Here is a 17,444-nt window from a genome sequence, read left to right as displayed (position 1 = left end):
TTATCTATCAGATGTTCTATATGAAAGAAATGGAAAAAAATTTCCAGACGTAGCAGTTATTCTACACAAAGAGAATATAAATGCTCCAATATGGTTTTATGCATCGTTAAATAATAATGGTGAGGGGGGCTTTACTTCATAATGGAGTAAACAGAAGTTTCTAAATTTGAGTCCCAATAATGGTTGTTAATTACATGCTATATTCCTTCCTATTTGGAAATAAAACATGGGGGATTATTATCTTTCAACTTTTATTTCATTGAAGGATGCTATTTGCAATTGGAATCTGTATATTTAATTAGTGCTCTAGAAGCCCAAATCTCTGGGGAAAGTCAAGTTTAAACAGTTTAGAGTATATAGTGAACATTCAACAAATAACTACTGATTGTTCTATTACTGTTCTCTAGCAAAGATTTCAATATCTTCCTAAAATAGACATATTAAATGGTAATAATCAGTAAATATTAACCTCTTTGTGTTTCACTTTGTGTTTGATAATTTAAATGTCATCATAAATAATATTAACAGATCATAGTATTCCCTATACACACACAAAGTAATACATACACCACTACAGAATGTATATATTTGTACATTTTTTAATATTTTAAGGGTAAAACAATATAATTCAAATTTCATTCAACTTCTCTTAAAAATATTTTCCTACTTGAATTCAAATGTATTATTTTAAACAAATAAGTAGGTAAAGTTTAAAAATCAGTAAGGGAAAGAAGGTAACACATCACTGCAATGTTACAAATACTTTGTTTTCTCTTTAGAAAAGATAGCAGAATGCAGTGGATTTCACTATCTGTAAATCTGTCAAATACCAGCTACCAAAGTGATTAATTCTTTTGTAACATAAGATGATCGCTTGTTAAAGTTGCAGTGAATTCATGATGTTTATGCTCAGCTATGTATTAAATAAAGCCTATCATTTTTGTGTTGAAGCTTCCCCAATCTTCATACACCTTTTGGAGAAAAAAAAGTATGTATATCCTTCACCAAGGTGGGTCATTCATATATTACTATACTGAGATCCTGAAAATCCTTTGTTATTCCTTTAAAGAAACATTAATAAAGATATGGTCGTGTGTTAGCTGGACTTTAATGTAGCCCCCATGATCTCAGCTTGCTGACTCAAGTCCTTATGTAACCCCCTCCCGTGAGCTTGCACAGGACCTGAGACTTGCTTCTACCCAACCAAGTGGCCTAATCACCCCACACTGAAAGGAAATAAATTTAGGATTACATTTAGTTCAGATGAAATGGATGAAGGGTACATTTGCAGAGTTTGTTAAGTACAGAGTTTATATCTGGGCAGACATTTCATTAGAAAGTACACATTTCTGTGAGATCATTAGGTGATTGTTATAATTTACAAGGACTCTAATGGCCAATTAAAAGAAAAATAAGATCATAGCAGATGGAAATACTTCACACATTTTGCTGACTCTGAGTTTTCTGTTGCATACCCGAGCCCAATACTAGAATTTCACAGCTGATATTCAGTACTCATTTCATCACTGAAATGTATCCAAACTGACTGAAAAGAGACAAATAATAAAACAATCATGCAAAAAAAATATGTTCTTTTTTTCCAGGCTTCTAATCCATCATTGGCCACTCGGCTTCGGTTCACTGGAAGATGAAAAGCCCCATGAAGGCCATCCTGAGACACACTTCCAGGTTTCAATGTCTGATAAGGAAGCCTAACAAAGGTTTCCAGCCACAGAAAACATCAGAATCCAACTTTTGACTTTTATAAACCTCTGTGCTGTATTAATAAGAGAGTAGGGCCACAGCTCAAATCCTGTTCTCACTTAAAACCCAAAGTCATTATGCAAAATACATTTCAGATTTCGAAGATCAGGTCAGAACAGTCGGACACCGCCCAACAGTGAGTAATGAGCATGTCTAAGTCACCTTTACATAAACAGACCACGACGATTGTAAGCAGAGCCTCCCAGGACTGGTCATGAGCAAGCTGTTGGCTTGTGCACTACAAGGGGGAATTTGATCCCTTAGCAAGAAATCACATCATCTTAGCTGTAAGTAAACCCATTCGGCTGATCAGAAGAAATACTCTTTCTGGCTTTCACTGCCTGTGCTCTGCATATTGAGCTCACTTTTCAGAGCAGACTTGGCCCTGGCGCTATGTTTTGGACTATTCGACTCGTTTTTCTGGTATAACCATCTCTGTTGATAAATGCGAACAGCTATGGCAGTGACGCAGAGGAAGATGAATATCACCACTGCTATCACACCTAGTGGGGGAAGAGAAAGGAGAAGTTCAGTCAGAAAGAAACTGTAAATGTCAGCCCACCTCGAATCTACTCAACCATCATTCATATCATATCACCAGACAATTTGCAACCAAGTGGTATTATGATATTAAGGTTACTTCTAAGGCCATACAACCTTTAGAAACAGCAATTGTATGCCTTTATCCTAAAGACATACATGACTGGCCTTCAGTTAATGCCTTCACACTGACGTTCAGAAACACGTGGTCTCTTAGGTCATGCCCACACTTCACATTAGCGAGCAAGGAGGTTTTAATTATTTTTAAAGTAGAGAATGTGTGGCCATATCACAGAGTAGTTAAGTGCTTATGTATAAATATTTTAATGCAAATATTTATGTGAAGTACTGTATTAAAATTTGATTCAATTTTGATGCCTATGTGTTGTGGAACTGGAGTACTATGTTATGTGTGCCACCTGTCTCTATGAGGCCAGCAGAGTCTTAATTGATCTTTGGCTCTGGGGTCCATGCCCTCAGGAGCCTCCTGCTGTTACTTATGGGTGGGGCCTGAAACTCACTTCTACCCATAACATAGGACACAGTGATGGGCTGTACCTGATTGTGCGATCCATCATGTTACACAGACTGTGGCACCTGTCTTACTGGAGTCTGTCTCTCCCTGTTGCTGTGAGGTGGCAGTCGTGCTGGGAAACCCCACATGGCAAAGAACTGCAGGCGGCCTCTAGGGGTTAAGGGCAGGCTCTGGCCAGCAGCCAGCAGAAATCCGGATGCTCTCAGTTGGACCCCGAAGGCTGCCAACACCATGGCAGGGAGGAAGTGGGTCCTACCCCAGGGGAGGCTACAGACGAGACCCCAGCCCTGGCTCACAACTTGGCTGCAGCCTCTTGAGACCCTGAGCAGAGGCCCAGCCAAGCTGTGAAATAGATTATTTGGCATCTCTCGTTGGAAATGATTTAAGTATTGAAAACACCAGCCAGTAGCTCTCAACCTCAGCTGCACAGCAGGCAATAAATAAGAATCTCTGAGCAGTAGGTCTGGACATTATTGTTTTAATGGTTCCTCAGATTATTCTAAAGCACTGACAGGGGGTTGAGACTGTCAAGGTTGGCCTAGTGTTTACTGAAGCCAGTAAAGAATGAATGTCCAATCTATACCAAGACAAACAGGCACAAAGCAGCATTCACTGGTCAATATACTTTTAAGATGATTGACACATGCATTAACTAGCATCTCTAGTAAATGTTAGAAAACACATCATGGCTTAGTTATGCGAGTCAAAATTTGTCTTGTTACCTGAGGGTTCTTCATACTTTGGGACAGAAGTGAGCAAGTGTAATCGAGCCCAACATACTCCAAGCTCGTTGGTGTAACTGGTCCCAGGGATTCCTGGGCATGCTGTCAAGAAACCGGACTCCTCCCTTGCAGGGATGAGGTAGTGTATGCATGATTTTGTGAATATTCTTAAATCATCACAGGTAGAATAGTCATTACTTTCTCCTTTCAAAATATATTTTGCATCTCACTTGGAAACAATGGAGTGTTTTAATTATTTTTATATTGAGTTATAGGGCTTTGCTTTAAAGATCTGTATCACATCCAATTTTCAGTTGTCAGGGACCAGTAACTCTCAATAACAGCGACTGGGCCCCTTGTTTACACAACTAGTATCACTATTATACTGAAATATTCAGGAGTTTATGTATGTGATCACTAGTTTGCTTGTTTTGTGCAGTTTGGTGGAGTCCTAAAATTACTACATTCACGCACTGTCTGAAGAGGTTGAGATCATTTGAGTAAGGCCGAGAATTCTACCTAAACTAATTAATACACTGGAGGTCAGTATACCCAGCCGCTGAGAAGCCGCACAGCAGCCGGCCACTGCACGTGCGACCGGCTGAGATGCTGTTTTTCCAGAATTGTGTCTCCGAGGTGGTGAGGAATCACGCCAGCAGGAAAGAGTAGGAACGACCAGCAAAGCAGCTAATCAGGGGCTCCATCCATCCTAAAGGGGAGGATGTCTTTAGGGCTGCGCCGACTTCGAGGCAACTACATGGAGACCAGGAACTCCTGGCCTCGCGGCCCAGCGCGGATTTTGTTTTTGGGCTCCGCGAACGGCGGCAAGGCCGGGGCCAGGCCACTCGGGCCGTTACCTCCGATGACCGCAGCGTCCCTTCTGTCCGCATTAACTGAGGGCTCACCCCCATCTCGTGGTCCTGACCGACCTACAGGAGGAAAAGGGAGGAGGACAAAGGAGAATGGGAAGGCGGCTTCCGAGGCCCGCCAGCACGAGGGAAGGCGGGCAGCGGCGGGGGCGCGCGACCAGCCGCGGAGGGAGCCGACGGGCGCCCCGGGGACCCCGGCCACGCACCTGCGCCTCCCGCCGGCCGCCAGGTGGCCTCCCGCGCCGGCGCTCGGGGCTCCGCGCTCTGGGCGCAGCCGGGCGCGGCGGCCACGGGTCCGCGGACGGTGGCCGGGCCGGGGCGGCCGGGGCTCAGCGCGGCTTTGAGCGGGGCGACGGGCCCGAAGCGCACGGCCGAGAGGCAGCCGGTGAAGCCGCGCGCGCCGGCCCGCAGAGTGGCGGCGTCGGCGCCCAGGGGCCCTGCGGGCAGAGGAGGGCAGGGTGAGCGCGGGCACCGCGCCAACGGGCGGGCCGCAAATGGCCATTAAACTGTTTTTAAGCAGGATGTGTGGCCAGTGACCTAGGTGGTTGGTGAAACGTCTCCTGGGCTTGGGGGTGGGGCAGCGCACTGGGAGCCTCCTGACGGACACCTCTGTCTGGTTGTTCCCGACACCCCATGGGCCCCTTCCTGAGCGGGGTCCGCCGTGGGGACCCCAACCCCACCTTCTTGGCTCCCCTGCACAGGGGTGCGTGTCCTCTTCCCAGACATTGAGTTTTGTCCCCCCAGTCTGGCCCCCGCCCTCACCCCAAGCGGACTGAGGTTGGGCGGCTGAAGAGCAGCGATTAACTTAGGAGAGCAGGACGATTCGTCCATTTGATGATGCTGTGACCCCCGAGCAAACCGCCTCCGCGTGAGGGCACTTGGCCTCTGCTGTCAGCTCCCCGCCCCGCCATGTGTAGCCAGGTCCGTTTCCTCGCCCTTTTCTCTGAGCTGAAACGGCTCCCGCAGGCTGCGCGTTGTGCTGAACGCCTACTGAGGTTAGTTAATGCTCACAGCATAACACTGTGCTTTGCTTCCTATCTGAAGTTAGTGGCATAAGATTCTAGTAACTAAGGTCACTCAAGTGGGGGACCTTTTCTTAACACATTATTTTCCATTATGCCTTTTGGACATATTTCAGATTCAAACTCTGGGACTAGGGTGTGTGAGCACACTGCCTGCTGCCTCACCTGTGGGATCAGTTACAGAAAGTCAGTCTCCTGGATTATGTGTGTCTCTCACATCACAGGTGGTGGGCTGCTGGCAGCCAGTGTGTTTTATTCCCCCCACCCCTGCACTTAGTGTGTTCCACAGGATGTATGCAAGATGTGTTAAAATCAATAAACTGAATTCTATTTACCACCATTCTGTGGGCAGTTTGGCTGTCGAAACCTTTTCAAATGTGGCACTCTCAAGGTATGGTGCGAGTACAGAACACCCACCTGCCATGAAAGGTTACTTGCATTGGCTCAAGGTAAAAATGCACTCCACGGTTGGCAGCCACCTCACGCCACTGAGCTATACTGAATGTCAAGGTAACGAAAGTTATCTCTGTCCTCTTAGCAAAGTTAAGGAACCTACCCTGAAGCTTCTTCTACTCAAAGGGTGGCAAAATTCGCCTCTCCAAAATATGCTAGCTTGGCATAAGGATTATTTTGAAAACGAGCAGGTGCGAGAAAGATACTCTGACCTCCTGCTTTTTTCCCCCCCTGCTAGTGGAGATACAACTCCTGGGAAAAGCTGCCTCCCTGCACCAGGAGGAAAGAGGAACTACCACAGCCAGAGATGGGAGTCCAGTCTGAGAGTGATCTGTCCATCCAAACCTTGGTAAAGGAGTCTGGTCTGGCTTTCTTCTCCCCACAGTGTTACTGGCCCAGAGTCAAGACTGTTCACCCTAGTATACAAACAAACACTTGGGCCTATTTGCCTGTGGGATCTTCATTGTCCTACAGGGGTTCCGCTGTGTATTTTAAAATAGGTATGCTTTTCTCCTGTATTGTTTATGTCCACTTAATTCTCAGGCCCAGTAACAGAACCTGAGAGGGAGGAGGTAAAGTTGTGCTTCCCTACAGACTGGTGAGGGGGTTCTTCAATTTTACTATAGGCTCACCTTCTGCCTATTCAACTCCATCTTAATGTTTCAGTCTGTCATTTGTGACAACCAAGTCTCTTTTGTGTTTTATTCCTTTTGGTTTAGAAAAGAGCTGTACCTTCAAGAAAAATGGCCTAACTTTGAGACTTTCAACAAATCTATTGGCAGCCACTTGGACTTATGAAATTCTGTTCAGTGATTTTAAAGTTGCAAAAATAAATATTTCCTATGTAAAAGACTGACAAAAAACTAAAATATCTTTTACCTTCCCTCCTCATTCCTCTTTTTTCCAGGACACTATGTAAGGATAACCAGTGATGACTGTCTCCTTTGAATGACCCAGTAGAATTTTGAAAAATCATACTTACTTGAATTCCCAGAGTTTGTATGTGTGTGTGAGACTTTATCTTCTTGAGTGACAAATTCTATCCTAGTTGTTTTCTGTCTTCTTTAATAGCTCTATTTTCATGTGGGAAATTTCATTTGTTATGTGCCCCCTTGCTTTTAGATTCCTTTAGGAGTGGCATTAGTATTTACTTACTTATTGGTCTGCTTATTTGGGAATTCACGGTTAGGGGTCTCATATGACATCAAGGTCCTGACAATTTGGTCAGTGCAGCTCTCTGCCTCTCCGGCACACCGTCGGGACCCAAACCAAGTGTATCAAGAGGCCTCTCTCCCTCACCTTTCCCATACTAGAAGGGATGTCGCCCACTGATCCAGCTCCTCCTCAGATCTGGGAGGGACATCGAGGACAGGCAGTCATGCTGAGCAGTGTGACCTTCCCTCTGGAGGTCCCCGAGTTCTCTGAGAGCCAAGTGTTTCCCAGGGTCCACACTCCCCCCCTGGATTGCTATGCTCTCCTCCAGCCCAGAGGGCAAGTCCCACCCCAGCTCCATCACTCATAGCTCCCCACCACCCCCTTCCTGCTGGCTGGGCTGCTGAAGCTTCTCAGTTCAGAGGCCCGAGTAGCTCTAACCGGAAGTGGAGGCAAATGTTATGGTCCAGGCAGCCGACTCCCAGAACTGGGGCCACACAATTAACAGAACTGTGCTTAGAAAGACAATGAGGGCACCTCTAGCTTCCCGAGTAGCTGACTCCTGAAATTCCATCATTAAAGTTCCTTCCTTTTGGCTCCAAAATTTTCCTCCCTTTAAAATGTAAATTAAAAATAAAATGTGGGGGAAACCTTAGGAGAATACTTAGTGCATAATTAGAAATTTATGCATCAGGGAGTAAATATCTGACCAACTCCTACTGAGAGAAGACAGGTATATTAACAGGAAGTAAGGGGTCAAGTGCAGCTTGGAACTAGACAAGGAGGGGCTGAGAGAGTGGGTGTGGTCATGCAGCAAAGCAATGTTGAGGGAAGAGTGGGCTAAGGGCCATAGATAAAGTGCACGACCATTGTAGTTTTGGGTACAATCCCTACGTCACTTTAAATAAAAACATCTATTTTCTCTCTTAAGAAATGTCTACAGTAGGAAATTTTGAGAACAAAAATTTCCAACAATTCAGAAGGTAAAAATTCTCAACTATTTCAGGTGTTGGGTAGTGTTGCCCTTAATATATACTGCCAAGATTGTGCATTCCAACGTGTGGGGTAATTTGTGCTTTTGTGAGGAAGAATATTTTTTAAAAAGGTTTGCAAGGAAAAGGAAGGACCAAGGAATTCAAATGTGTGTCAAGAGCTGCCTGCTACCCACAGTGAGCAGAGCCTCAGAAAGGCACTGGCAGTGCCCTAAACAGTCAGCAGGAGCACTTTCAAGATTCTCGGAGGCTCTCATCAGCAAGCACAAATCAGGAATCAAGGTGAGTGGCTCATGGGACGTAGGAAGCAATGAAGAGCATCAGAAAGTGAAAATGTGGGGATAAACTGAAGTGAATATGGCCTGTTAAGACAACAGCAATAATAGTGTCCTGGGGGAAAAATAAAGTGAAAAACAAGTGACAATGGCACAAGGGATGGGAAAGGAAATAAAGTGTTCTAAGTCTTTCATAATTTGAGAAGTCTGCATTCAAATTAGGATGTAATAAATCCAAGATACCTAATTAATCTTAAGAGTAGCTGATAAAAAAATACAAGGAGGTACAACTGTAAAGCTAATACAGGAGATTAATAGCTCCCAACTGGAAATAATCCAGCTGCCCATCACTGTGAGGTAAACAAACTGTAGTGTGTTCATGCAATAAAAGATGACACAGAACAGGAAGCAGGAGAATGACTATTACATGCAACGGCAGGGATGGATGTTAAAAACATTCTGGTGATTGAAAGCAGCTAGAATGCACATAAATAGACTGAATATAAATTTCGACCTACTATTTATTTAGAGTTCATAAAGCGACTGAGTGCACTTCCTTTACCCTAAATAAACAACACAGCCACAAAATGACTATTAGACAGACTTTTTCAGTCTGTCTTTCCAATAATTACGAGTTGGAGGGACCTGATTTTCTGAGTCAGAAGAAAGTGAATTATTCCTCCTTTCCACCCTCTCTCCCACCACACCAAACGACCTGGCCCTTGCAGCTTACACCTGGGAAGACATCAGTGGAGACTGAGGACTCCAGGCCCTTTGAACAAGCACTGCCAGCAGGGATTTACTGGGAGAAGAGTCTTCAGTAAACAGTATCAACTCTTCCTATGGCGACGCATGAGCAGTCTCTGCCACCCTTTTACATGAAAAGTGATACCGTCAGAAGTCTACACACGTTACACCTAGCTAATTAGCCCTTTCCAAATTGCGACCAGGCCTGTCTAGCTTGCCTCTGATGCACGCTTGTTCCGTCTCAGGGGTCCTGAACCCTGCGCCCTCCCAGCTCTTGACTCTATCTTCCATCTCATCCTATTCTTGAGTAAACTCATTCACACTTTAGAATAAATATCGTTATGGCTCATTGTTCCAACTCTGCCAGGTCCATGTACAGAAAAGGCAGTGGCAAAAGAAATAAATCTCATGGGTTTCTGTCCTATTATTGAGACAAAATCCACATACCATCAAATTCAGCCATTTCAAGTGTGCAATTCAGTGGGTTTTTAGTATAGTCACAAAGTTGTAAAGCCATCATCAGTATTTCATTGCAGAATCTTTTCATCAGTCCAGAAGCCACCTTGTATGCAGTAGTGAGCATTCCTACTCCCCGCCAGCAAAACTAACTACTTTCTGTTTACATGGATTACTTCTGGACATTTCATATAGAAGAAATCATACAATATGTAGCCCTTTGAGTTTATTTTTTTCATTTAGCTTAATGTTTTCAAGGTTCATCCATGTTGTAGCAGGTATCGGTACTTGTTTTTATAGCTAATATTTTATTGCACCTTTGCTTATCTATTCCTTAGTTGGTGGACACTGGGGTCATTCCCACTTTCTGGTTATTGTGAACAATAGTGCTATGAAGATTTGTGTACACATATTGTGTGGACATGTATTTTCAATTCTCTTGGGCATATACCTAGGAGTGGAGTTGCTGGCTCATATGGCAACTGTGCTTTAATTTTCTAAGGAATTGCCAAACTGTTTATCCTCACCACTTTACATTCCCAACAGTAATGCAGTTTCTGTACATCCTTTACAACTCTTGACACTGTCTTCTTTATCAGTCATCCTACTGGGTATGAAATTTGCATCTAGGGTTTGGATTTGCATTTCCTTGATGACTAATGATTTTGAGCATTTTTTGTGTTGGTCCTTTGTGTATCTTCTTTGAAAATCCTTTGGCCATTTTTAAGTTGGATTATTTGTCTTTTTATTGTTTAGTTCTAAGAGTCCTTTATGTATTTCTGTATAAGAGTTCCTTATCAGGTACATGACTCACAAATATTTCTCTTCATTTTGTGGTTTATCTTTTCACTTTCTTGACAGTGTTCCTTGAATTACCAAAGTCTTTAATTTTGATGAGATCCAATTTATCTTTTTTTTTTGCTGTTTGTGCTTTTGAGAAACCGTGATCTAACACAAGACTTTTGAGAAACCTTATATGAGAAACTGTTGTATGATTCAAGGTTAGAAAGACTTACAAGTATGTTCTGCTCTCAGGGTTTATAATTCTAGCTCCCACGTTTAGGTCTATCATCCATGTTGAGTTAATCTATATATGGTATCAGGCAGGGGTCCAACATCACTTTTTGAATCTGTGGCCATCCAGTTGGCCCAGCACTACTAGTTGAAGAGACCATTCTTTCTCTATTGTATGGAACTGGCACCAATGTTAAAAGTCAATTGACCGTAAGTACATAGTTTTATTTCTCAATTCATTCCATTGATCAATATGTCTATCTTTATAGCAGTACCACACAATCTTGATTACCACGGATTTGTACTAAGTTTTGAAATCAGAGAACTCCAACTTGTTCTTCTTTCCAGGACTGTTTTGGCTATCTGGAGCTCCTTGCATTTCCATGTGTATTTTCGGATCAACTTGTCAATTTCTCCATAAAAGGCTACTTGGATTTTGATAGTTGTACTGAATCTATAGATCAATTTGGGCAGCACTACCATCTCAGCAATATTAAGTCTTCTAATCCATGAACACAGATGTCTCTCCATTTATGTAAATTTTCTGTAATTCCTTCCAACAGTGATCTATGTAGCTTTCAGTATACATGACTTGCACTTTTCTTATTAAGCTTGTTCCTAAGTATTCTATTTCTTTTGATGCTACAGTAAATGGAATTTTCATTTCACTCTTCATCTTTGTTCTGTTCATTGCTAGTATATAGAAATACAATTAAGTTTTTGTATATTGATCTTGTACATTTGCAGAAACTGTTTGCTAGTAGCTCTTAGTAGCTTTTTTATGGATTCTTCACAAGATCATGCCCTTTACAAATAGAGAGAATTTTACTTCTTCCTTTTTCATCTAGATGCTTTCTACTCTTTTTCTTGCTTACTATCCCTGGCCCAAGCCTGTACCACAAAACGTGGTAAGTGGACATCCCCATGTTTTTCTGATCGTATGGGAACATTTCCATTATTTCACCATTAAGTATGATGTTAGTAGTGTTTTTTTTGTAGATGTCCTTTTCCATGTAAGGAAGTTCCCTTCTATTCCTAGTGTTTTTATTACAAAAACACATTGGATTTTAAAAAATGCTTTCTCTGTGTCTGTTGAACTGATAATGTTCATGTGCTTTGGAAAATATTAGTCTTTGTCCTTTATTCTATTAATATGGTATATTATTTGACTAATTTTTATCTGTTGAGCCAACTTTAATTTCCTGGGATAAATTTTACTTGGTCATGATATATAATTTTTATATGTGACTGAATACATCTACTAATATTTTGTTGAGGATTTTTGCATTTATATTCATATTCCTGAAATTTAATAAACTCTGTGTCTTTCTGCTGTGTAACTTTCCTTCTAAATTAAATAAATTCTTAGGCTGAGCCTGGCTAAGACTAACATATGCCATATATGTCAACAGAGTTTTTAATATCTAAACTCTAATCTTATCAAGCAGGTCTCAGTAGGCAATTTCTACAAATTATTTATTACTCAATTCTCATACACGGAGCTCCAGTTTAACATACAATGCTTTCCCCCCACACAGAAAATTGAACTGCTAGTAAGTTTTTCCTATATGACTATATTGGTCTGAACTATATGCAGCCTATTGTATTCTCCCCCAGAAGGAGACAGAAAGACACATCTTTAGTCTGCATACTTAAAAACACATTTTGGTTTTGGTTTCATATTTTGGGATTTTTTCATGCACATACACACAAAAAAATCAAAAGAATACCAATTATACAAAAATCTTTGGGGAAATGAAACAGAAAAAATGCCCAAGCACCTGACTGGTGGTTGTATTTTAAATGCCTCATACTTTGGGGCTAATAGCTGTTCAGAGTCAACACTAGATAGAAACTCAGAAATCTAAAGATAACATTTAAGGCAATATTACACTGAGGTTATTTTACAGAAACTGGGAAAACTTAGCCTGATTGATCATTATTAAGGCCACAGAAGAATGGGAAGAACAAGGATGTTCTTAACAAGCATGTTAAGGAGAGGATAACACTGAGCCATTTTTCCAAAGCACATCATGGTAAATAGTAATAATGATTAATTAGATTAGTCATGAATACTATTTTACTGTTTGTATTCCCTACTGTATTGCAAGTGCTATGAGGGGGGTATAGTATGTGCTCTCTGCTAGGCACTGGGCATATCCAAAATGAAGTCAAAGTGAATATGAGGGCCCACCAAAACTTTTTAAATGACGGATAACTTAATGAATCAAAACAGCTAACAAGAAGTAAGTTAACTTGCCGTAGTTTGGGACAACTCTCTTTGGAAAATTAATGGCTCCTTATATTAGTCAATCTGGTGGTGTGTTTTACTCTAAGTTTATGAAAGGAAGCTCAGCTTATACTCTAAATTTGAACCCAAAACTGAAGTCCTGTACTTAGGATCTCAAAGTGGCAGTAGAATCAGAAGCCCTCCTAAAACCTAGAACATGAAAAGTTTTATTAGCCTTTGATCAAAATGCATACCCCTAGGCACAGATGAAATTAATATTTATAGTTTTATTAGACTCAATTGCTTCAGGCTATAAACTTCATTGCTGAATTTCAACTTTAATTTTTATAGCCTGAAAGAGATGCTTTTGAATATATCATTCTTGAAAAAATACATTATCATCTTCAATTCTGTGCTGTTGTCCTCTATATATTACCTTGCAGGAAAATTAAAATTTATATAATAAAACTCATTATTCTACTTTTTTATTAAAATGATTCCCTTCATATAATGCAGTTATTAAGTAATTTCCATCTCTCCCATATTTCTTACAGATAATAAATTTGAAGCCAAATTGTCTTTAAAAATATTCTTATGTCCATTTCACACTTACTGATGGCAACTTTCTACCTTGTGTCACATACATTTCTGAACATCCCTCACCTCTCTTGTCAGAAGCTGGATTCACTGAAGGCTGTAAGTTGTGTATGGCCCGTGTTTGTTTTGTTTACTGACCATATCTGTCCTTGCGGCCAGGGAAAGGTGCACACGGCTATCTGTTCGCAATGAGGGAGGGATCAGATTGCGGGGGGCAGACAGAACCACCTCTCCACTTACAACCTGCACCACTGCACAGGAGGACAGCTCTGAGGTTTGCACATCCCAGAGGTGATCAATTACTCACTCTGTGCAAACCAAGTGCAGGAGCTATCTGTTGGGCCAGAGAGTCAAGTTCAATATCAGATTCAAAGAAAGGGAGCAAATTCTTCACCCCTTGTAGGTTGAAAAAAATTATATTGTTCAGCTGACAGCCAAGGATGGGGTACCATCCCACTGTTCTCTAAAACTCAGTGGGATCTTTGAACTTCAAGGGATCTCATAACCTTCTCTATCTAAACATACATGGTTATTCTCATGGGTAAAATTTGGGGGACCAGTTTATTTCTTTCAATTGTTCTTCCAATTCTTTGTGGTTTCCAACATTATGCCACAGTTCTAAATAGAATAAAAAAATCTATTAAAATCACACACATGTGGATGTCCAGCAATGCCTAGGAAACACATCTATAGCCAATACTGGAGACTATGATACTCACCTCTACAATGGGCTGCCATACCTGTAAACATCTCCCAACACTCAATGGCAAACAAGCATTCTTATTTTCCCATGTTAACTGCTCAATTACTGGCCCACACTCAGGGAGTGGGACCAGAACCATGTGGAAAGACACGCAGTGCAAGCTGCCTGTGCAATATGTGGCCAAGGCAAGATTTTCACCCACCTTTCAGGCCGCCACTCCGCCTGAAGCTGCTACTCACTATCCTGTGCTTAAACATTATTCTTATAGCAAAGAATTCCCATACCCTCCTTACTTGGCTTAATCTCCATCTATAACCACATATGACCAACTTAGAGCGTTTAATTCTGCACTATCTAGACATCACATGTTTGTTTTCACCATTTACAAGAGCAGCATGGGAGAGCCCTGCAATTTGTAACATTTCCTGTCTGCAAAATAAGTTGTAAGTTTATTGCCCATCATCTGTTTGAAAAAATGTGATAGTTTTAGTCATCACTGTGATTCTCAACATATTTTGAACATCCATTCATGTGCCTTCTTTATATCCTACAGTCTGTAATGTTATATGCACAGGGGGCAGAAGAAATGGTCAAAGGAACAATGCATAAATGGCAGAAAGGGTAATGAATATTCCACTGATAATGCAGGACTAAAGACAGCCAGATGAGTTTCAAGTACCAGAGCAGGAATAATCAACAGCACATAAGCAGGTGTCCTACAAATAACTTTAAGTACCAATGAAATGTATAGTTTATATATGATTAAAAAAAAAGAAATACCTTTCAAAGTTGATTTTTATTTCAGTTTAATTCTTGGTGACAAGAGGAAAAATAAAAGCATAAATGAGCTGATGTCTGCATAGTAAAGTATGGTTGTTCCTTGGTGATTTCATGGAGAAAAGCTGGCAGCTCTAAAGATGTCATGGGATATTTAGGCTGTGGTTTTCCAAAAGCAGCTGGGAGCAATGAATACACCTTACCGCAGTCCGCAGGCAAAACACAGCTCAGGCCACGGCCCAAAGTGTATTCACTTGCTAAAAGAAAAACAATCTTTCCTCTTATTCTCTTATAAATAAATCTAGACTTATCATTAAAATGACTTCTGCATTTGACCCCTGATTAATATGTAATTTGTGAACCAATACCTGCTTGAATTTCAGCTTTCCTCATTTGTTAGAAAAATACCAAGTTTCTTCATGCTTGATTGTCAAGCATGGCAGCAGGTGTTGAGGCCTTTCTCTGTCCAGGAGGCCCTTGCTCATCTACCAGGTCGCATGTACTATTATTCTGTGTGCTCTCAGACAAGAGCGCAGCTTCCACCCTGACTGTCACTCACTGGGCAGTCGAGAACAGGACAAAGTGTCTTTCAGCATGATGAGTTTTTGCAAATCTAACACTTCTGATCCGTGCTGGTCAGGGGTGCGGGATGGCAGAACACTCTTCCTGCCACTTACCTAAAATCATCCCCAACATAAGGGATTTGACAGCATTGAATTCTGTCCCTGATGACAGGATGACTTGTCTCCTTTCACTCTGGTTAACCTATTAAATATTCCATGAGAAGCAAACATCAAAATAGTGAGCAATTTTGATGATGAGAGGATGGGAATCAAAGGGAGACCAAACAAAATGGCAAAAGTAAATCATATATTCATGCTATCACAAAAGTTAAAGGAGAAAACTGTTTTGTAACAATGTTTACAATATCTCAAATTCCACTTCAGCCCATTGCCTGTCCCTTCCCTTCTATATTTCTTCATGGTTTAAGTATCTGAAATTGGTACAATCCACGAAGAGCTGGCAATGAACTATTTTAAACCTTAGAGCTTTTTCTTACTTCAAAAGGAAATTTGTAACATGAGCAGAAAAATATTATTATGCATACAGAGTCAATATATAAAGGTTATTCTTCAAAACCCAGGGACAATGCATACCTTAAATTCTGATACTTTTAAAAATAGACCCTCACTGTAAGCAAGATCTTGCTATTTCCTTTGTGTTTAATTTTATGTAGCATTTGCTCTTTTGCTTCCCACTGGCATGTCTCCAGGAGTCACTATGATACACTAGCCATATCCTACCAGGTAAAGTAATACCAGTGAGGTCACCTAGGTATTTCAAATGTCAAACATTAATATCCATGACAATCCTGGCTTAACCCAACCAACAGCACTAAACAAAACATCTTTGCTACATTTTCTGCCCTAGTAAGACTTCCTGAAGGTTGTTCTGCACTTGCACTGTATCTGTATTTCTTTATTAGGATTTATTATCAAATTTTTGTTTTTGGTCATGCATGCTAAGCACCCCCTTTGGATGACCGTTGCTGCTATTAATTTACAATCTTACCTCTACAGAGACCACTGCTGCTTCTCTGTTAATCTTCACCTGGTGAAGCTGCCCGTCAGCCAGGTTTTGAAAACCAAAGTTAAAAACATCAGGCTCGTGATGTCTGTCTAGCTTATATCTGATCTGCAGACTTCCTGAAGAAGAGAAAAAGAACATTTTTAACTAAAATGCAATTTTACAATAACTGTCAATGCAGACTCTACAGCATGTTTTATTTTTATTTATTTAATGCGATTTGAATCTATTGCACATTCACTTAAGTGCTTCAATAGTCACTTTTCTTGGTCTTGTGACTATTCCTTTATGTGCTATTCTGGGGCCAAATTCAGAATCCAATTACACTATTTTAAAAGTCAAGACCAAATGGTCTCTTTCCAGGTTCTTCCATTTTCCTTAATTAAAGGAAGAAATCTGAAGCATATGAAGATTCTGAGCCAGACTCAGTTAATTATTCATGTGGTGTTCATATAATTAAATGGCAAAACCTCAAGCAATATTGCATTAATATCCAGTTTCTATAAGCTCATCTTTAATTTGGCTTATTTAAATGCATATTAATGTATTGCTGACATTCACATAATTAATTATTTTGCACAACCAGCAATTTCTTCCTACTGTTTCTACCATAATCAAGCAACAAGAGAAATCAATAAACAGAGAAAAGAGAGAAGTGACTGATTTGCTACAATATCTCAATCTCCCGATCTGCACACTGGTCTCCTTCACAGATACACACTCTACTCCATAACCCCTGTGCTGTCTGTAATAGATCTGTCAGCGAGAAATTGTGGAAAGGTTTTCCAGAAATTAAGTTTCTCCCCTTATTCTCCATGAAGCAAGGTTAGAGCTTGGCTTTGTTCTGCAGCTGCAAAAGCCCTGGAATGTCCTGAGCCATGGAATTAACTTCCATTCCACTTTTCCTTGTATGGAGACATGATGTGATAACAATCAAATTCATCTGATGCTTATGGATATTAACTTTGATGGTTTAATAACAAGAAGCAGAGTTGCATATTAAATACAT

The 17,444-nt window shown here is 41.0% G+C and overlaps 1 protein-coding gene and 1 long non-coding RNA gene across 5 annotated transcripts in view; one reads left to right on the top strand and one right to left on the bottom strand.

Annotated features, from left to right (window-relative positions):
* Positions 1-592: 592 nt before the first annotated feature.
* Positions 593-17,444, bottom strand: part of LOC118922095 (contactin-associated protein-like 3) — a 219,561-nt gene continuing 202,709 nt past the window's right edge. For all 4 annotated transcript variants that reach the window (XM_036904445.2, XM_057498476.1, XM_036904444.2 and 1 more), the window contains 5 exons: positions 16,421-16,554; positions 15,526-15,613; positions 4,637-4,867; positions 4,419-4,490; positions 593-2,267 (listed from right to left, as the gene is read on the bottom strand). In XM_036904445.2, the coding sequence (XP_036760340.2) occupies positions 2,074-2,267; positions 4,419-4,490; positions 4,637-4,867; positions 15,526-15,613; positions 16,421-16,554 (719 nt within the window). In that variant the 3' untranslated portion in view covers positions 593-2,073. The remainder of the gene's footprint in view (positions 2,268-4,418; positions 4,491-4,636; positions 4,868-15,525; positions 15,614-16,420; positions 16,555-17,444) is intronic.
* Positions 4,765-16,537, top strand: LOC118922096 (uncharacterized). Its single transcript, XR_008996465.1, has 5 exons — positions 4,765-4,888; positions 5,175-5,429; positions 6,149-6,254; positions 13,326-13,467; positions 16,429-16,537. It is a non-coding gene; the product is annotated as an uncharacterized LOC118922096 (long non-coding RNA).

This window comes from Manis pentadactyla, chromosome 3, assembly GCF_030020395.1.
Source record: "Manis pentadactyla isolate mManPen7 chromosome 3, mManPen7.hap1, whole genome shotgun sequence".
Classification (NCBI taxonomy): Eukaryota; Metazoa; Chordata; class Mammalia; order Pholidota; family Manidae; genus Manis; species Manis pentadactyla.
The sequence above is the reverse complement of the archived record's forward strand: the minus strand, read 5'-3'. Positions and strand labels throughout refer to the sequence as shown.